At 49.3% G+C, this 20,920-nt stretch overlaps 2 protein-coding genes across 2 annotated transcripts in view; one reads left to right on the top strand and one right to left on the bottom strand.

Annotated features, from left to right (window-relative positions):
• TRIP4 (thyroid hormone receptor interactor 4) overlaps window positions 1-14,982 on the bottom strand; it is a gene marked incomplete at its 5' end in the record, with an annotated part of 33,781 nt that extends 18,799 nt beyond the window's left edge. Inside the window, 11 exons of the mRNA XM_082005462.1 lie at window positions 3,219-3,310; window positions 4,128-4,252; window positions 5,138-5,325; window positions 5,982-6,108; window positions 6,651-6,866; window positions 7,182-7,311; window positions 9,096-9,174; window positions 10,111-10,344; window positions 13,717-13,853; window positions 14,070-14,236; window positions 14,897-14,982. Of these exons, the coding sequence (XP_081861588.1) occupies window positions 3,219-3,310; window positions 4,128-4,252; window positions 5,138-5,325; window positions 5,982-6,108; window positions 6,651-6,866; window positions 7,182-7,311; window positions 9,096-9,174; window positions 10,111-10,344; window positions 13,717-13,853; window positions 14,070-14,236; window positions 14,897-14,982 (1,581 nt within the window). The remainder of the gene's footprint in view (window positions 1-3,218; window positions 3,311-4,127; window positions 4,253-5,137; window positions 5,326-5,981; window positions 6,109-6,650; window positions 6,867-7,181; window positions 7,312-9,095; window positions 9,175-10,110; window positions 10,345-13,716; window positions 13,854-14,069; window positions 14,237-14,896) is intronic.
• A 2,069-nt stretch (window positions 14,983-17,051) lies between these two features.
• Window positions 17,052-19,436, top strand: PCLAF (PCNA clamp associated factor; the record flags this gene model as incomplete). Its single annotated transcript, XM_082005325.1, has 4 exons — window positions 17,052-17,094; window positions 17,159-17,236; window positions 17,308-17,464; window positions 19,281-19,436. The coding sequence occupies 4 exons, from the start codon at window positions 17,052-17,054 to the stop codon at window positions 19,342-19,344; spliced, it is 342 nt and encodes a 113-aa protein (XP_081861451.1). The 3' UTR covers window positions 19,345-19,436.
• Between the last annotated feature and the right edge of the window lie 1,484 nt (window positions 19,437-20,920).

The following is a 20,920-nucleotide window of genomic DNA, read 5'->3' as shown; positions in this document are numbered from 1 at the left end:
TCTGCTGCTCATATTCCAACCTCTCCCCCTCCCTCACGCAACTGAGAAGAGATACAAACTCATCATAAATATTCTCTTCATCACTAGCTCCCAGGCGTCTCTCTCTGCTAAAAAACCTCACAGGGGCTGGAAAAGCCAGAAGAGCACTTCACAAGAAACAGCCCCCAGCTGCTGCTGCTTCTCCAACTCTTCATGGCAAGAAGATGCCCACCAGCCTGGGGTGTCCTCTTCCTCTGTCCCAAGGAAGCTATTTATTCCATCTCATAAGATGGTCTTGGTTCACTAGCAAGCCCTACATGGTCTGGCGATTCCCCTCAGACCAAACCTGACTTGTACAAGGGGCAGTGGAGTGACTAGACATGAAACGGTATTGAGAACAGCCGTGCTGCGCTCGGTACTAAGCACAGGTTTTGTAAGTTAATACATCCCAAGGAAAGCCGCTGCTCCAGGTTTTGGGCATGGAGTCAGTCACAGCATCACAGACTCAGGCCTCAGGAGGTCTCTAGTCCAACCTCCCGATCAAAGCAAGGTCAACACTGAATTCAGGCAAGGTTGCTCAAGGCTTTGTCCTGTTGGGTCTAGAAAATCTTCATGGGTGGAGACTGTACAACCCCTCTGGGCAGTGCCTGCTCTGCTGCTTGGCTGTCCTCATGGGGAATTTTTTCTTCTTAAGTCACACTGAAGCCTTCCCTTTCAACTTATGACCCTTGTCTTTCATGTACATCAGGAAAGAGCCTGGCTCTGTCTCTCTATAAGCTCCTTGCACGAAGCGGAAGGTCTCTCTTTCTCCCCAGCCTCTCTTCACAGGGCATATGCTCCAGCCCCCAAGCATCCTGGTGGCCTCCACTGGACTCAATTCAGTTTATCAACATCTTTTTTGTGACCACAGTATGCCAGATGTGGTTTAACCAATGCTGAGCAAAGAGGAATACACTGGGCCATGCTGGACTATCGTGCCACCAGCCCTCCTTGCTGCCAGGGCTCCCGATCAGCTCACTGGCTGCCAAGATCCCCAGTGCCTCTTCAGCAGAGCCGCTCCCCAGCACCGATGCCAGGGGGTTAGTCCACCCCAGGTGCAGGGTTGGGCGTTGGGCCTTCAGGAATATCATGTCCGGCCTTTCCTCCAGCCTGTCGAGGTTCCTCTGGCAGCCCTGCTGCTGAGCATACCCACTGCTTCTCCCAAGAGCAGCATTTGAAAACTCATTGTGTTTTGAAAACTCACTCCATCTCCCCCTCCAGGTCATTGCTAGAAGTATTAAACAGGAGAAGTCCAATGAAAAAGCCCTGAGGAACACCACCTGTAACCAGCCTCAAGGAGGTTACAAGCTAACCACCACTGCATTTTGAAGTCCAATCACTCAGCCAGCTGTCAACCCTAGAAGTCCACCTACCCAGACTACAGTGACTCATGTAGGATGCATGCATGCTGTAGGCTAAAAGCCTTGCTAAATACAAAGTAAAAGATTCACCACACTAACTATTGGATCACAGAAGGCAATCAGGTTAGTCAAGCATGACTGCATCCCTAGGTAAATCCACACTGGCTATTCCCAATGTCCTCCTCCTCCATGTGTCCAAAACTGGCTTCCAAGAGGAATCGCTCTATGAATTTCCTAGAGACCAAAGTGAAGCTGACTGGCCTGAAATGTTCCAGATCATCCTTCTTCCCGTTTTAACGATGGATATAATAGTCACCCTCTTAGAGTTATCAGGGTCCTCTCCTGATCTCCATAACCTTTCCAAGGTAAGAGTGGCCTCACAAAAGACATCTGCTAACACTCTCAGCACATTTGGATGCACACCATCAGTACCCATGAACTTGTATGGGTTGAGATTTCTCAAAAGACTTCTGATTCAAACTCCCATTGCTACAGGCAGTCCCTCTCCTCCTTGAACCCTGCCTCTAGACACAAGATCTCTGGGAGATCCTGTTGGGGAAGCCTGAGGCAAAGAAGGTCTCAGCATCTCAACGTTATCTGTGTCCCTGGTCACCAAATCACCTGCCTCATTCAGCAAAAGGCCACTCAAACCTCCCTTTGACTCCCCTGGGAGTCTTGATCCACTGTAATCTCCAGCTGTCCCTCCTTCCCTGTACCTAGGGGCTCTGGAGGTCCTCTCTGCAGGGTCTACATGACGACCTTGCAGCTCTACTGTCCATCCTCCCTGGTGGCGGGGTGCTCACCTCCTCCCATAGCTCCTCCTGGTGACTCGGTGCCCCAACCAGAGCACAAGTCTCACCAGTGGGGTCACCGTGACCTCCAGCTCCAGGAATAAGCACCAGGCAGTTCCAGCAGCTATGCACCTAGATGCCTCTGCTTGGGCCAAGCTACCCTCTCTTAGATCAGAGTAGTTGGTCCTGCTGGTACAAGGTCCAACTTGCTGCAGCGTATTCCACGTTTCCACACTGTCTTCAGTTTCCAGCCCCCTTCTATCTCATCTACCACACAGATCAGTGCAGTAACTGCAACGTCTCTGCTGGCTGCACTCAAGGCAGTTGTTTGCTGCCCTCCAAAAGCAGCCAAACGGGTACTTGAGCCCTCCTAATCCAGAGTCCTCCCTGAGATCGGAAGATCAGCATAGTTATACCCAGAGGTGGCAAAAAATTGCCGCCTGGCTGGGCAAAACTTGGAGTAATTCTTTTCTATTATGACCCCATGCAGTTTCTTTAAGAGAAATGATCAGCACTTTAGAAGTCACATCAAGATAAGATGTAAGGTCCCGAGTTTGACAAATGAGGATGAAAACTTGAAATGCAACATTAACGCATTGTAGGATCCTGTCTTCCACAGTCCAGCACAGCCACAGCATCCTGGTGCACATCCATCCATGCAGCAAGGGAAGCAACGACTGTCATGAGCCCTTGCAGCGTGGTCTCTCAAGCTAGCGTTGGTTTAATTGAACAGATGTGAGTCCGTATTGAAAAGAGTTTCAGCGTATGAGAGAAACTAGTTGCAACAAAACTACCTCACTGCCAGAGAGGCTGATGATGGATTCAGGCTGTATTAGTCCACTGCTCCCTTCCACCATTACCGAAATGCATTTTCTCAGTACATTCTCTTTCTATCCACACCAGACCACATAGTAGTTGTGTCTTCTCTCAATACAGTCTAAAATGTCCATTCAATGTCTTCTCTAGAGCATTTCATGGAGGCAAGTCACACAACTTTAGAAGTTTGCTGGCTAATGCAAATTCGTAAAGGTTTATTTGCTGTACTCACCTGCTCATTAAATTGCTCTTGCGATAAACAATCGGTCACTTCCACACAGCCCAGGAGGCACCCTGAGGGATAATCGCTGGGAAATTCCACATCTGCATTGAAAAAAACACCTCTGAAGGGGGCCCACATCCCCACGCACATAGCTGGGGTCTTCTAACCCCCAGGTGCCTTTCCCTCCCACCATGCACTTCTACTTTTTGAGGCACAAGAAAACAAACAGCAATTTTAACACCCTGTTGTTCTTTTTCCAGCCTAGGATCTTCACCGTGACAGGACTAAGGTTGGGAGATTTAGTTATACATACACCTTTCCCTGCTTAGCTTCTGACAGGGGAACATATAGTGCAGGAAGAGCTCCTTGCCCTTATGAGGGAGCAGGCAATCCTGCTGTATGACATTTAAGCTGGGTGACGTGCAGAAGCACCGCACAAAGAGGCGTGCAGTGCAGCCACCAGCATCCTCCTACCCACGTGAGAGAATAGACACCTTCCTGAGAACCTGCAGCTTTTCAATCCCGATTGCCACGAGGTCAGAATACATGAAAAGCCTTTAACATCACTGTAAACAGACTGAAGCACAAGCCACTTACATGCACGCAAGCACACACTCGATAGCTTGTTGCTTGAGCCAAGAATAAAATGAAGTCCTTTGCTGTCAAAAGCTATCACAGAAGTCAGGTGCAATTTGACGGTGTTTGTGCTTGGAGTACGTGACCAGCTAAAGGATGGAGTTAAAGTCTGCCACCATACTCATTCGGCTGACAAAATGTGGAAAGGATGAAGAGAATTTCAAGAACAGAAGGTTGAAAAGCGAAGCAGTAATAACTGCTCGGCAGAGAGGGCTTTCTGACACTGCTCATTACGTGGCTCAATGTACCAAATAATACAAAGATCCAAGGAGAGAAGTTCACCTTTCTGGAGCAGCATTCTGTAGGTGGTCTCCAGTTCATAGATTTCCTGAGGGGAAGGTCTTTTAGCAGTAGCTGCAATCCATAACCGCCCTCTGTGAGATGTGTACCAGGTCCTGCCCTCCACCCTAGAGAACAAAAGGAGAATTTAGGACTTAAATTTCAGCAGAAATCACCCACACAGACAGATTTTTCAATCGAACGTTTCGTTACGCAATTCCTGCTGTTAAGCTTTGCCCTGCCTATTTAAACTCAAGCAACGTGTCAGCACTACAGAGAAAAGCTGAGATGGGCAAGAAATAACGCCACAAGCAGAGCATGTCCTCACTGCTTTAAAGCAACAGCAAAAAGGGACGTCAACCCCCTGCAAGTACAGCAGTATGTCGGACACGTGTGTACGACAATCTGCTCACACAACTCCCTTACAAGCTCAAAAGGTTACACATAGTAAGCACGCGACCTAGGGAGTAGCCACGGACCACACATCCGTACGAAGTGGTCGTTAGCTGCAGCTCTCGGGGATCCCAGCATGGGCACTAGGCACCAGCGCCACAGCTGCACCGGAGTGGCTGACAGCATCCCCAGGCCGCCTGGATGCAGGCGCCGGGCACACTAAGATTTACAGCATCTTTAGCTTGGGAAGTGAAAAAGCTTTGCTCTCCAAAATGAAAAATACTGTGAAGGAAAGGAAAAAAAAAGGCTATTGTTCTATATTAGTGGTAGGAAGGGTGAATTAACACGTCGGGGATGCTGTGCTGAAGGAGCTTCTCTTTGTAACTTGATTCCTAGCCCAGAGGGGGAAGGCGGTGGCAAGGGGCGTATGCGTGTGGTTGTTTTTTTTTAAACAAAGCTTGGTGACACTGTTGGCTTCTTTATGATGGACAAAAAGACCAGAAGAACATATTTCACATTTTCAGCTTATTTACCTTTCAAATTCCAGAAAGGCACACCCTGACTATAGCAGAGACACCATAGCCTCTCTCTAAATTTACCCACTGTGAAGAAACTTGTACCTTTTGATTCCTTTTACGAGCAAGGAAGCCCAAGGCTGGTGCATGCTGAGGCACCAACCATCATCTGAGATCTCCTGCAACTCTCGATCCTGAATCCGCAACCTGTTCCGCTCCGAGTCAGACTCATTTCCAGCATCCATGGAATGGATGGCTTTCCTGTGCGGGAGCAAACCAGTTTGGTCCACCCACTTCAGTGTGTTCAAAAGAAATAAGAAGAAGGTTAGCACCTCTCCAGGAAAAATGTATATCATGTGCTTGCTGCGCTTACACGCTGCACTTTGGCAGGAGAAAAAGCAAGGTAATGCTCTGCTCTGTGCGGCTTTTCCTTTCTATGCATCACAGTTAAACTATGGATTTAAGGAACAAATCTACCTGCTGGTGTTTCAGAGCATTCACAGGAAGAACATACAATTTTCAAAGCATGTTCACAACTATCAACACTCAAAACTGGGAATCATCAAACCCCCAAATGCATAGTATGCACCAAACCTACCACAATTGAAGTGGAATTGGAAGGTAGAGATTACACCCTTTGGAAATTGGAAGCCTGGCAGAAAAGGCTTCATAAATGAGCTGAAAAAGTGACACAACCTTAGATTTGCTCTCAGAAATTCTTCCAAGTTCCTGAAAAGGAGAAAGTTGACTAAAACCCAGATAAACCAAACCGCCCAAGAGCAGGGAATTGGCAAACCTTTTGTGTCCCCAACTCAGATGGCTAATGAGGATCTCTCAGACACAGAGGGAGGAAAGAGGTACTACAAGCACGCCAGAAATCACAATTCTCGAGCTCAACTCTCCCAAAGTTAGTCATTACTCTGGTATAAATCATTCAACCCATACTGACCAAAGGAGCAGGCTGAAGAAGACGGGGATTCACTAAAACACCAGAATTCAGAGACGTCTTTGCTTCTGGGCTCCCAGCTGGCTTGCTCAGCGTGCCACAGTTAATGGCTTCGATGGTTTCATCCAGTCTGCAAGCACAAACAAGAGGCAAGAAAATTCCCTGCTTCCCCCTGGCAACATCTCCCTTCTCCTCTCACAAACATTTCTGACCCAAAGTATTTTTTTACCACCTCCCCTAGATAAACTATTTCCTTGCTAGGTCCGATGTCTGGATTTGAACAGTCACTCTTATCTACTGCAGAAGCTCAGCCCAGTTGGAATTCAAGATGAACTGGTTTTGTTGAGATAGGCCTTCTGCAACACATCTCTTTCCAGGGCAGTTTTATCTTTAACAGACGTGCCAGCTACCGAAGGCCCCCATGAGCCTGGCAACAGCTGGGCTTTGGAGGAGGTCTCAGCAGAGTTGCGCTGAAAGAGATGACGCGCTGCGAGCCAAAAAGACCCTCAAGGAAGAAAAGAATGCAGAATTGCATCCTGGTGTCAGAAGTGCCCTTCAAGGGAATGGCTCACCCAGCTTTCCTTATGCTTGCTCTTCTAGATTCAGCCAGACCACCACCTGTAACGCCTCCCTGCTCTCGGGCACGCCTTCACACTGCCAGTTCTCACTCACTTGCTGTGGTATTCAGCCATGCTGTTGTCTTCCTCCAGGATCTGCCTGCCAGCGAAGTCGATGGTGATTTTTTTGGCAAGTCGAGAGGCGTGACGCAGCTCCCGCAGCTCCTGCTCTCTCTTCTGGAGGGCCTCCCTTTCCTGCTTGGAGAGCCACTGGTTGGAGTCCGTGGCAAAGTAATCTGATTCATCGTCAATGACCTGGGTTCGACGCACACTGGTGAGAAACAACCATAACGGTAGAAGATGAGCAGAGCAGGACAGCAACACAGCACTGCCTGCCCCAAACCTGCCTTCCTACCAGCTCCTTTCTGTTCTCTCTAGAGAGCTGGACCGTCAGGGACACACAGCAAGGACATCCAAACAGGACCCATTCCCGGGGTTTGACCTTGTTCCACCAACCGCCAACATTAAGGTATCTGTAGCTACAGCCCAGGTTTTAGAAGGAACTCTCTCACATTCCTGTTAAAGACTGCTCAGCCTGACAGACAATTTATGCTATTTTACAATAGTCTCACAGCTAGTATCTTACCTTGTTCTGTCAAATTCCAACAACTTGTCTTTGTGTTTCACAGCCATCTCCAGGCCTGCTTTGAGTCTAGCTTCTTGTCGAGGCAGTAAGTCTTTGCTTATGGCATCCAAATTCCCAGAACTTTCAGCACCTGAGATAGAAAATAAATCACAGCTCAATAGTCAGGGACAGGCCAGTTGTTTTAAGCCCCAGTCTTGGTGAGGCTGGCTGCAGAAATGTCCCCTAAAACAAATGCAATTCAAGGAGCTACAAGAAGAACCTTGCACCAGAACCAGCACCTTCCCAAACCAGGTTCAAAGCCTGATTTTCCCTCTAGCTCTTTTCACAGACTCCTTCCTCCAAACAGGAGGAAACATTTAAACACTGCAGTGATAACGTCTAGGTAGTGTTTAGAGAGAACACTTTAGTCTTGGTCTTAGAGTTTCCTTCACCCTTCCCTAACAATTTGGGCGGTCCCAATTCTGCCAGTCACCAACTGCAGCCCTCCCTAAAAGCCGAATTCTCTCCTCGGTGTTGTTACCTCCACAAAGAGGCCCTTGGTCACGACAGATCGCTGACAACTGATAGTTACGCGCAGAGCAAGCTGTCTGTCTGCTGCCATACGGGCCTCTCGCAAATGAAATCCTCCCCCAACACACCTCAGCAGGTTTTTCAGACCAGCTATTGTTAGAGAGGGAGGAATCTATTCCCAGCAACTCTCTCTTCTTGCTTACCATTTCTGGCAAGGGGCCAAAAACCAACCACACAAAAGGGTTAAAAAAAGAAAAAGGTGTGCATCAAAGCGACAATGGAACAAACCAATGTATTTCACAGAAGACATCACGCAGGCTAATGCCTTTATTGCAGGGAAACAAAAAGCCTGTATTTCCCTGTTGTCACTGATCCACATTTTTGCACTCCTGAGAAAAATAGCTATCCACATTTCAGCTCTCACCCTACACAGATCACACACAAAGCAAGACCTGGCAGGGGCAGAAGGGAGGACCGATAAAATGGGTAAGAAAAGTACATCAGGATCTCTACAGGAAAATTATAAACGGACCGACTCTGTGATCAGCTGTTACTCTCAAGGACTTATAGGACCTCCTTGCCACCTCAGCAGCTCTAAAGAGAAGTTGACACCAAGACCCAGAGTAAATATTTCCCCAGTTCTTCAGCAAAGTGTATTTTTCAACCAAGAACACTGTGACCTTGGCTGTATTTCAGCTAAACTCAGACAAACATCCCCATAATGCAGAGGTCTTCGCTGGGAGACTGGGTATTATTTCCTCTCGCTTTCCTTGGCTCTGTTCCTATTTTTAGCTTCCAAGATAAGTGTTAGACAAGAAGAGTCATTAGAAAATATTAACCACCACCTCTCTAGACCCAGCAAATCAGATAGCAGCACTTCATCTTCCACAGCACACATTCCACATGAGACTTATCCTAATTTTCAAGGACTGCTACAATGATCCAGTTCATGTGATTGATTCAGGAATGCCTAACGAGCAGCCTTGGGGCCTCTGGGTAAGGACATTCGACGCTGCCATTTGACACTCATGGTTATCACCTCTGTTGAAGTCCACAAATGCTGCCGAGTGCTTGCTGAGAGGATACAAGGAGCCAGCTTCTTGTAATGTCCCCCACAAACACCGTGCAGCAACAGGGACAAGTGGCTCAGTAATGTCTGAAGCAAATAAAGTTCACAAACTGTCCTCGGAACTTACATCCCAGAGAAACATTCAGGTGCCAGCTCTTGAGAAAGAATTAACTTCGTAATTCAGATGAATGGATCTAGGCAATTCGCACACCAGGACACACACACTCTCATTCTTACACAACATCAAGGCGAGTGTAACACAGTGAGGCAGAGGGCTCCTGCTGTTGCATAACTGACTAGATTTGTTACATTACAGGTGTGTAATTGCTACGGACCTGCCATGAGCTTCTTCATCAACTTCTGGCTCTTGTTTGAGTCCCGCTGAAGAATGTCCTGCTCTTCTTTAGTGCATACCTAAGGGAAAAAAAAGAAAATGAAGACTTAGGAAGGACATCACAGCTTCAGGCCCCTGGACAACAGCTCAGGGTAAGCTGTTTAAAATGGCTAAGACAGTCCACACCTCCTTCCCTTCGGTGTTATTTACACGGGGAGAATCCTGAAAGCTCATTCTTTACTAAAAGCAATCCATGAGCAATGTGCGGCTTGGTCCTTCTCGGATCCGTGGGTGAGCACCCTGCTAGGTGATCTCAAAGGCTGAGAAAGGCACTCAGAGCTCAGAGCCTCCCCAAGCAGATGAACAATGCTTAACACAGAGGTCCTCTCTCTTTGTTGGCCACTTGGAGTTAAACAGATCTTTAAAAATAGGAACCGATCTGATTTAAAACATTTTCTTCATCCAATCAGTATTTTCCTCTCTCCTGAACTTTACTGAATCTGCAGTCATTAACTTGCCCCCTTTCTCCAAAAGGCGCCCTTTCATCCAACTACAGGGTGTGACAGGTATCTCAAATGATGCATACCGCACAAGAGTTGAAGAAAAGTCAGTACACTGGCCTTGGCCATGTCTCCTGCCCCTTACAAGGCTACCAGGGCTGTGCACAGAATGAGGCTGAAGCCTCGCACATATGTTGGACACTAGTGTGATGCACAGGACAGCTACAGACTGTCATAAATGAGGCAAGCTCCAACGTGATGTAAATTGTGAGGGAAACCTCTCTGCTCTCTAACACGGCACATCATAAAAGAAACAGAAAGTGACTTAAAGCCACAGCAGTTCTCCTTCCTCTGGAAGGAGATAGTACAGGTTCTTTCTTGCTCAGCTTTGAGCTTGGAGAACTTTGCTAGAGGAACATTGATCTGAGAGGCTAATTCAGCCCCATGCCATTTCAAAGCCCTGAGCAAACGACGCCACATTCCAGCACGGCAAATAAAAACCACCTCGTTACTAACCAGAGCACCACAGAACAAGCAGGGTCCAGAGCCCTCCTGCTCGCAGACAATGCGCCCGCAAACCAAGCAGTTGTTGATGAGCTTGTGCTTCTGGCCCAGGCACTCGCAGGCGTGACGCCCAGGGATCAGGACGGCCAGCTTGTCTTGCCCCTCCCTGGTATACAGGCTGACATATTTGGGCTTCTTCTTAGAGGAATTGCTACTGCTGCTGACTCCAGTGCTGTTCTCCTGTGCCTGAGAAGCAAACAAATAAACAAACAAACTGCAATACCAGCAGCAAAGAGAAAGCACCAACCCTTGAACAGGCTGGGGAGACTCAGACAAGCATTATTCTGCCTAACTGGAATGAATCTTGGACCAGACCCCAGATTCAATGGAAAGACAAGCTTAGGCCTGACAGAAAAGGTCCAAGGAATCTAAACAAAACAAGGACATAAGGATGTTGCTGATCCACTTGATGTTTCCTGCCTCTGAAAGCTAAAACTGCTTGGGTCTAGAGAGCAGGCATGCCGTCAGTCCTCCAGACCTGCAATATCAACTTACGGGTATTTAACAGCTTCAAACAGCAGCTCAGCTATCCCCAAATCTCTTCTCAAGGGCTATTTAGATTATAGCAATGCCCTGTTTGTAACTACAAAGTCCTGTGTGTGCCTGTCCCCAGAAACAGAGCTGTTGGTGGCAGCAGGACCTCTTCATTCACAGCCAGTTCACCACCCAGCATTTTTTTTTTTATGTTCTCCAGCCAGCACAGACACCTGAGCAGAGGTTTTCCACACACTGCATGTTCAAGTATTTAGCTGCAATGTAAATTATTCTCCTCATTTCATGACTTGGGAGTCAGTGATTCTGTGATTCATCTCTCTGAATTTCAATCAGGGACTGCACTGGGTCAGGGACTAAGCTTTGGGTCAAGCTGAAGTAGAGAAACCCTGATCAGAAACAAAGCAAGACATTTTAGATGATGGCTGGATTAATAATCGAATAGTGGAATTCTCCGTTTTCTCCCTCAGACCTTACACCCTGACCAAAGAAACAAAGGGTTCCTCCCACCCGACACCTCCAGCAGGTACCAGCTGAGAAGTGAATTGTTGAGATGTTAATTGCAGGAAATAATTACAGGACAGAAATCATTCCAGGGGAACAGACCAATACCAACTGCTACCATTTCCCTGGCAATACTCAAAAACAGATGCTTTGGGAAGAAAGCACAACACACTCCAGGCACACACCTGTCTCGTAACACTAGATGAGCCTGGTTTCAACCACAAATTGCATGCCAGCCATGACCAAGAAAGACTAGGATTTATTACCCTTATCTAGTTCAGCAAGCAACACTCCAATATAAACAAAACTCTCTGGCCTTTAGTCGTCATATCTGTGACACACTTGAAAATCCTCTTGCAGCTCAAGCACAGCTTTTCTTTGCCTCTCGTCTCCGGTCTCTCTCGACAACAGAAAAGAGGATTTCTCAGAAACACGTTCCCAGAAAGCCTGTTTTCATTCACCACAGAATAACAACCCGCTTTCTCTGCCTGCTGCACCGCTAGAGGATTGCTCCTGCCCCCTGACCCACACCTCAGCTAGTTTCTACTGCTTCTACCTCACACGTCCTCCCACGCTGCTTTTCTCAGTGACAGTGCTGTGATGTGGCATTAGGACACCTCTTGTCTTGCCTCTTTCTACCTACTTTCAATAGCAGCAGGCTACTGGCTTAGTGACAAGTGGATGCAGCATCGCCAGTGCCCCAGTTCTGCCGAACTGGCTTTACTGCCATTGCCAGATCCAAACACTACTGTCATGAGAAAAAAAAACAAAACCAGATAAAGAGACCTTGGTTAGCAAACCTGGCAGAGCGTTCTCCATTTGTTTTTCTTTTTTTTTTTTATTAAGGTAGAAGATACCTACAAGGAAATGGAACATGACTGTCCATTTTTAACCCTCCAGTTCAAAATATGTGATTTTTTAATCTTACAAACAAAGACTTTTAAAAACACTTTAAGCATTTGCAGCTTCCCTGCTGCAAAAAACCTGAGTTTAAAAACATAAATTTAAGTTCCACTATTTATTCAGGCGCAACCCTGACTCTCAGGATTTGGATGTCACTCAGGGTTGCGCCTGGATAAATCATGGAATTTAATTTTAGGAGGTGCAACAATGTTCACAGCATGAAGGACTCTACTGCACGCCTAACGATGCAAGTCAAGCGCACTTTACATCCCCACGCTCATTTCTGCGGAGCACGCTCTTGCGCTCAGACAGCAACAGAGTGATCTGCTGTATTTGATGCAACCTGGGACTGCAGCTGTCCAGCTGTACTTCAGGAAAGAGCTTGGGATCCCAGCAAGTAGCTCCAAATCAAAACGCACTACACCAGAAATAAAATCCAGAAATTTAGCCTAGGTAATTAAAAACATATTTAACAGTAAAGATTATTATATTTGATGCACTGACTGTGGGAAACGGTTCTGCTGAACAGAAAGTAAGTCAGCTGCAAGAAGGTAACTAACTATCGCAGAGAAACTGCTGTTTGCTGCACAACTTGAAAACAGCAGGTTTTCTTGGGTTTTAGCATTTCTATGCTCTTATTTTGCAGTTTCTTTCATTGCAGCTCAGACTGTTTATGAATATTGCAAAAATACCATCTCCACAAAATCGAGTAACATCTCAATCTCAACACTAAAGGTGCAGGAGTGGAGCTGAGCAGGATAGAAATACGGCCAAACCAGAGCTGCTGCTCAGTGGAAAGGCACTTGCACACCTCTCAGGTTCCTCTATAGCACCGAAGGCCTCCTCTCTGCAGCAGCCTGAAACATTTCAGTTGCCAGTTAAAGCTCTATTCAGCATGACTGGGAAGTTTTAAATACAGCAAGAAGGAATGTTCTACCCCCTTGGTGCCTTCCTTAATTCCTCAACCTTCACACTTCTGCTTTAACGAAATACCTTTTATTACGAATTACAGCATCTGCTTCCATTGTCTGCTCTCTCATCCATCCATTTTGACCTAGTCACTACCTGATGATTATTTTACTCTCTGTTATAGACACAAAGATACACAATCTTTCTCCCCATCCTCATATTATTTGCCCCACAGCAGTGAGACTCCCAGACACACACAGAGGGTACGAGCACAGCCTGCCCAAATCCACGGTCACCTTTGACCACTCGATGCACGGGAACAGCCGTTGCAACTGGGCAACCGTACAACTGCGTGCAACCCCCACCTATCCCGATTGCTGCCAAAGTATTTGCTCAAGTTATAGCTTGTGGCTGCCACGCCGCATGCTATCTGTGAGTGAGCAAAAGACACACAAACCTGTGTCTCACAGAAGCTGTGCTGTACGTAGGACAAGACAGGGTTTGCAGGGGGACGCAAACATTTACTAGACCCAGTGACGTAGCTGGGAAACAGAAACGCACTTTCAGGTATGTAATCCCCTTTGTCACGGCTCTGACAACGAAGGATTCGTACTTCTGGGAGCTTATTTCTGCTTTCAAATTACATCTTTTGTTAGTGTTTGGTATTACCTTTCCCCACGGCCCAGGTTCAAAGCGTGCCCTTAGCACCCAGTGACACACAGCCTGCCCTCGCGCACCAGACACACTCACCTTGGCCAGGTCGAGGGGGGTTTTTACTTCCTCTACGTGTGTGCTTGGCTCCGCATACGCAAGCGTCTCCTGCTTGTTCCTTCCTTTGCGTTTACCCTTTTTCGCCTGCTCTCCAGCCCGAGGCACTTCCGCAATCTCTGAAAGCATGCATAAGCACAAAAGAAAGGCTTGTAACTACCAGCAAAAGAATGATGTCCCTGAACCCTTGGTGAATGAAAAACTGGCTTTACACTATCATGACGTACAGAAATGGGACCAGTCACGGGCACCTGTGGCACGTAATTGTTTATAAACAGAATAACTTGAGACAAGCTTATTTGAGACTTCAATACCTTCCTCCCCGTACCACTCACCATCCTTCTTCCGATACACTGGCAAAGGCTCGGATGGCAGCTGGCAGGATTTTCGCCACCTGGCCAGCAGTTCTTCCACAAACCAACTTTTCTTCCCGTCAGTCCCCTGAATGAGGTCAACGACGTACTCCCGGATCTCATCCTCATTTGTTATTGACAAGATGTACCTGCAAGAGCACAGGATGGAGAAAAATTAGTAAGGGGGCTTTTGTGCTGAGGAAACCAATGGTATAATCGCACACATATGCAATTTATCTCTCCAGATCAGGTTTCTGTAGAGACCATGGTAACAAATGGGTTTATGAGTCAAATTTTGAGACAGGCACTTTGGGAAACCCCTTGGGGCTGTTTCACTGAAAAAAAAAGTAAGTTGAATTATCTTTCTCTCCCTGATCCTGCACAGAGTGACATCCCCCCTGACCCTTCTGCCAAACACTAAAAAATTCACCCAGAGACTCCAGTTCCCACCGAGTCACATAAAAAAATCAAACCATAAACCAACATGCTCCTGCTTAAACACAGGGAGACAGCAGCATGCCCTTCCTCACCTACCCACAAAGACCCCACACCCCTCCCCACCACCTCCCACCTCTCACGGGGCACCCACCCGTGGGACAATCCAGGGCGCAGATGCCCACGTCCCCTGAGAGCGGTTCTGAAAACACCATTTCCCTTCTGTGTTGGCCCATGGGGTGGCGGAGGGGGTGGGACCCGGAGGCGAGGAGAGAGGCCACCACGGCCCGTCACAGCGGGCAGGGGCCCGCTGGGCCCCGGCGGAGGGTACGGCCCCGAGCGGGGCCCGCCCCGGCGTCCCCAGCCCCGCTCACCTCACGACCTCCTCGCCCACGTCCAACCCGAAATCTCCACGCAGGTGCTGGACGCACCAGGCCAGGAGCGGGCTGGGCGCCGCCATGTTCCCCGCGGGGGAAGGGAAAGGCCGCCGCACCGCCGCGGCCCCGCGCCAACAACCTCCCTCCCGGGAACGCGGGCCGCGGCGCCACCGTTCCGGGCTGCGGCCCCGGTTCTCCCCACGGGGACGCAGAAAGCGGCTCTTGTCCCCTCCGCGGCTGCTGAGGGAATGGGGCAGGGAGACGAGCTGAGGCGCACTCCGAGCCGCGCACTAAGGCCAGCTCACCCGCCAGCTGCTTCAGAAGGGGTTTTTCTCACCCGTACGCCGTGTCCCTGCGTCCCCCAACCTCTTCGCTGCCAGCCCGAGGGCTTGTGCCGCGCTGGGCGGTCGCAGAGCTCTGCCAAAGTGACTCTCAGCTGCGCTTTTGCTCAGAAAACTCCCCTGGAGTCAGAGGGGAGAAGCGGTGTAAGTCTGCATGAAAGGAAAAAAGGCAGCTCACCACTCTATGCAGGTTTGCAAGGAGCGGAAGGAACATTTAGGCTTAGACTTGGGCTTAGGGTGTCATAGTCCACTCTTTAAAAAACAAACAAAACCACATCCTAAACAGAGTAATAACGTGTTCGTCTTAGCTCATGACTCACATGTCCCAGCACCACATGGGAATAGAAAATTACCATCAACATTTTAAAAATTTTTAAAAAGAAAAGCCAGCACTAAAAGCCTGCTTAAACAAAGACACATCAAAAGATAAAGGGAGCAATAGCTGTTGGAGAGGGAATGTATTCGGGACCAGCAGCGCTGAGGCGTTGCACACACTGGAGAAGGACAGTGGGATCTCTCAGGAAAACCAGTTCCAGCAGGGTATTGGGAGTGAGGGTCATCGCTGCCGCAACGGCAAAAGCCTTCAGCCGCAGCACGTGCGAGACCACAGCACAGCGAGACCCTCAGCGGCCCGCGCAGCTCACGTTGTGTTCGCAGGGTGCAGCTGCCACACAGGAGCCTCACATCAGGGAAGCTGTGATGTAATTTGTCATAACACCATCTTTCGCTGAAATTGGGGGTGCCTGGCCTTCCTCCCCTTCCTCCCCATGTGCTGCTCAGCTAAACCTTCGTACGTCAGAGGGAGCTCCAGACATAGCCTGGAGGTAGGAGACTACAAATGGTCCTGTCCCAGCACTACCAGTGCCTGGGCTCCATGCTCAGCTGGGGTCCTGAGCGGCCTCGGTGTCTCTCCTGGCTTGCTGCTGTGTTCCCCGGGATCTGGACCTTGCTCCCTGGGGATTGGATTACCGTCCGGCAGTGCTCGCCCATCAACATGTCACCACGACATTTGCCCAGTCCTGCGGTGCGTTTGATCCAGGAACAGATCTTGCTGGAAAAGACCACAAAGAAACATTGTTTTTTGGCCAGGAGCCGTTCTCTCAGCCTCTGGGACCAAAATGTGACACGTTGTGGGGCTTTCTGTGTCCCCAGCCAGTGTGGCTGACTGACATGTTTCTTCAAATGCTGTCGGCAGACGGCGAGTTGTTGGGAGCGAAGGCTTCGCATCTGCAAGCACCTGGGAGGGGAACAAGCTTCCCTCTCGGCAAGGCTTGGCAGTGTCGGCGGCCTTGCCCGCGGCGGAGCCCAGCCATTGCAGTTTGTCACATTGCGGAGCAACATCACTCCTCCTCCTCTTCCCCCGGACTGCTGCTGTACCAGTAAGGACGAGCGCAGCGCTGGGCTGTGGGACGTGGGTGCCAGCCCCCACAGCGAGGAGGGCGGCGGGGAGGGAGGAGCAGGCAGTGAGAGCCCCACGGCCACGGAGGGCAGGCCCGGGACACCCATGTGCCTTCCTGGCGGCAGCTATCCCCGGCCCCGCAGCGGAGCCGCGGCCTTCGATGCTCGGTGGCGGCTGAGGGGAGCGGGCTGAGGGCAGAGACACTGCGGGGACCCCCGATGAGGGGAGGGGGATGGGGGAAGGACCCACGCTGAGGGAACGGGGCTGAGGGTACCCGCGTGCAGCGCCTCACGGAGGGGAGGGGCCGCGCGGGGGCTGGCGCGCTCCCATTGGCGGGCGCTGGCCAATGGCGTTTCGCCGCGGGCGGCGGCCTCTCCCTCACGGGCCGGGCGGCGGCGGCGCGCGCGGCGGGATGGCGCGGACGAGGGCGGGCGGCGGCGGGACCTACCGCAAAGGTGCGGGACGGGGGTGCGCGGCGGGGCCGTCCCTGCCGCTCTCCGCTCACCACTCTCCCCTCAGCCCTGGCCGCCCGGGCTCCCAGGAAGGTGCTGGGCTCCAGCAGCCTCAACGCGGGACGGTCGTCGCCCGCCAAGAGAGGTGAGAGCGGGGCGCGGCCGGGGCTCCCCGGGCCCGGCCTGCGGCGGGGCTGACGGCCGCTCTCCCCGCAGGCGAGGGCCGCCGTCCGAGGGGGAATCCGGTGTGCGAGAGGCCGTGCCCCGCCTGGCAGAGGGGCATCGGTGAGTTCCTGCAGCTGCCGCAGAAGGAGAACCGGGCGCCCGGCGGAGAGGCGGCGGGGAGCAGCGGCCTGGGGCCGGCCGCCAAAAAGTAGGTGTCGGCCCCCCGGGGCTCGGAGGGGGGGCCGGGGCTGCCAGCCCCCATCTCTGTCTCCCCGCAACTCCCATCGCTCTTCGTCTCCCCTCGGCCCACCCCGTGAACCGCTGGGGCTTTCTCAGGGAGCATATTTAATGGCTGGTTTCCTCTCAGCCGTGGAAACAGCACCGCAAGTCCGTACAAACCCAGATCGCACCGAGGAGGGGCTGGAGGGGTGCAGAAGCGTTGTACCTCGTGGCTAATGGGCAGGGAAGGGGCACCCGGTGTGTCACAGGGGCAAAATGCAACAGGTAACGAACCGTTTTGGTACGCTTTGAAGAGTTTCGGCGGTCGGCTGTAGCTCTGCTTGAACTTGATGTTCCCTTCCTTAAAAAAAAAAAAAAAAAAAATTAAAAAAGCTGTCTGAAGTACGACGGAGAGCTGAAACCGCCCGCAGAGCAGCGTTGATGCACGCAGCTGCCATGGCCGCAGCTGGTGCTTCGTGGCCTCGCTTTAAAGCGCGCAGCGGTATCATCCGCGGGGTGAACATTAAACAGCAAAATCCCTGGAGCTTCCATGTAGTACCGAATACATTTGAAATACAGCGTGCCTGGCTGCCTGCAAGGGGAGTATCGAGGGCTGTCAGCGCGTCCTTGGATGAAACAAATTGTGAATGGTTTTCCTCCCTTGAAACTATGATTTATTTTTGAAGGAGCAAGTGACCACTGAGAAGTTGACAGTCTGTCTCTTAACAGTCATATCCTCGTTGAAATAATGTTTCTTAGCAAAGTCTGGTAAAACGCAGCATCCGTCTCCACTGTCCTCCTGGGGGTTTTCTAAAACTGGGTGGAGTAATTGGTAGTTCAGGCAAATTCTCAGTGCTCGGACGTACTTCGTTTGCATACAGAGGAAAGCGATGTGACTCGCTGTGGCCGTCCGCTCTGTTTCAGAAAAGCTTGGGAGACTGCTAGCGACTTCTGTACATCAGAAATTAAATTGCTTTACCACGATGGCACTTGAAAGATTAACTTGTAGGCTGCGCTAGTGACTAAAAAGGTAGCTGTGTGAAACGTTGTCTTACAGACACTCTATTCTCAACGGCCAAAGCATTGTTTGGGTTTTTTCCTACCAAATATAGATAATCCTAAACTGTCTGGAGGACCCCCGTAAGAATTAATCCTGAATTGGCTTGAAGGACAAGCAAACAAAGACAGACTTTTAAGAGCACCCTACCTCTTGGAGAAACAAAAGCTGTGCCCCCTAGTGCTGCAAAATTTTCATCTTCCATTTGAAATTTCCTTGGCTGAGTAAGGACCAGGTGGTGATAACCCTGCAGGGAACACACAGCATCGCCATCTAAAACAACTTACAGCTTCCCCGTGTGTTCTGGAAGAGGCAAGAGCTGTACTCACTTAACTGTGCACCTTTTTTTTTTTTTTTTTTCCAGTCAAATGGGTAAATTAGTCAGATTGAAACTCAGGTGTGAATTGGGAGTTAAAATTTTCAGCTTCGTAGAAATGGTGTGGAACCTGGCCATGGCCCTCTGGGTCGAGAAGGACACACAGAGAACCTCCGAGGGTGTATTGGGGTACGGTGTTTTCTGTGCTGAAGCAGGCTTTCCCATTTGAAAGGTAGGTGTGTGCTGCTTAATCTGGGCATCTAGCATTTAGGATAAAGTAGCTTGTATCAGTCCTAACGCCTCGAGGTGCAGTCTGGGACTAATTAAAGTCATTTAGGTCACCCAGCCTCTAGGAAAAGGGCTTTGTTAGCCTTTCAAATGAGAGTTGATTGACTTCTGCTAACTCTTTTGACTTGCTAATGCTTTTTACAGAGCTTGCCCCCTGCCACCAGATCCTGCAGAAGATGGCGAGTCCTCTGAAGAAGAGCAGACGTGAACTGACCCCATCTTTAATGATAAACCGTGTGTCTCCTATACTCAAGCTGTTTTGTCTATATTTATATAGTTTTTTTACAGTTTGTTATGGCTTATCTTCAGCTGTTAAACTTACTTTTACTTCTGTATGAGAGACTGCAAGAATATTGTAGTGAAATTAAGATATACTTTTTGAAGCTTAGCATTCAGTATAAGTCACTGTTTTGATTTTTATCTCGGTTCTCTTGAGTTCCTCAGCGACTCCTGCATACCGTGTGGTTTTTATCTTTTCATTGCTTTGTGCTTGTCCAAGACTTGCATGATTGTGCTTGTTCCATTGTTAGAGAGCAGATCCTCAGTTTTCTAATACACTGAAGCATTCTGAAAATACATCCCTATCGTGTCTTTATTGAAGGGAAAACTATGAATGATGACCCTTTGCCCAAAGATGGGAAAGCTGGATTTGAAAAGACACTGGTGAGGTGGAAAGGCAGCTGTCACTTGCTATGATTTAGAGGTGAAGTTTAATTAAAGCAAACCGGGTTGTTCTAATGAATCAAACCCCTGAAAGCCCAGGGAGCAATAAACTGGTAAAAATAAATACAGTTTGCTACCATGAAGGGTCCAAGGCTTTCACACAACTTTTGGGGTACTTTATATGAAAGAGTGAGTTAAGGTCTTTGCAGAAAAGAAGCGATGAGTCTTACTCTCAGGGGTTCTGCTTCCACTCTTCCTTAGAAGTGCCACAAATTATCAGAGCTTTCACTTTCAGCTGATGAAAAGGTGAGTTTTTGCACATGAGGAGAATTCAGTGGCAGCTCTAGTAGATCAGCCTGGTATATTCATCATGGGGAAAGCGGTTAACACTAAAAGCCTCCTCCTAAAAAGTCTACCAATAAAAAGGAGGGTTGTTACAGAAAAGCAGTTGAAGTTGTTTGAATGAGAAATAGCAAGCAAAGATTTCTCTTTAATAGAAATAAAAAAAAGACAATGTAAATTAAAGGCAATAAGCTTGTGATAATGTGCTGTTCAAACTACAGGCTTCTTTGCCCTGACATCACACAAAATAACAATAAAATTTGCTTAGTAATTACTTTTGTAGTGAACTGAAGCACAATACAATAACCCACTGAACAGGCTGTTCTGTAAGTAGCTGCGTATGACCTTATCTGCCTTCCACGTTGCAAACCATGCGGTACCTGTGCTGTGCGGGAACAGGTCGGGCTAGCACTCTGGTAGCAGGTGTTAGCAGGGAGATCTTAACGAAGTTATCACTGAGAAGATCATTATCTCAGCCTTTCTGGTAAAGGACAAATTCTCAGCATGCAGAAGTACTCTCCCCTTCCTTAGCCTGCATGTAGTACTCCTGGTGCAGCTCAGGGCTCCTTTAGAGGAAATGGCCTGGTCCAGATGCTCACGCTTAACGAGAGCCGGGGTGGTCCTGCTGAACGGGGAATGGCAGCTATTGCGACGTGCTGCGTTGGGTCCCACAGCTACGGGGGTACCATGGGTGGCCCTTCCCTCTGCCTTCCCTCTGCCACTTCACCTGCCAAACTAGCTGTAGTCCTTAGTCGCGCTCTGGCTTCTAAAACGGCCTG

The sequence above is a fragment of the Phaethon aethereus genome (genome assembly GCF_964289735.1).
Source record: "Phaethon aethereus genome assembly, chromosome: 12".
Lineage (NCBI taxonomy): Eukaryota > Metazoa > Chordata > Aves > Phaethontiformes > Phaethontidae > Phaethon > Phaethon aethereus.
This window is presented reverse-complemented; position numbering and strand designations above follow the sequence as displayed.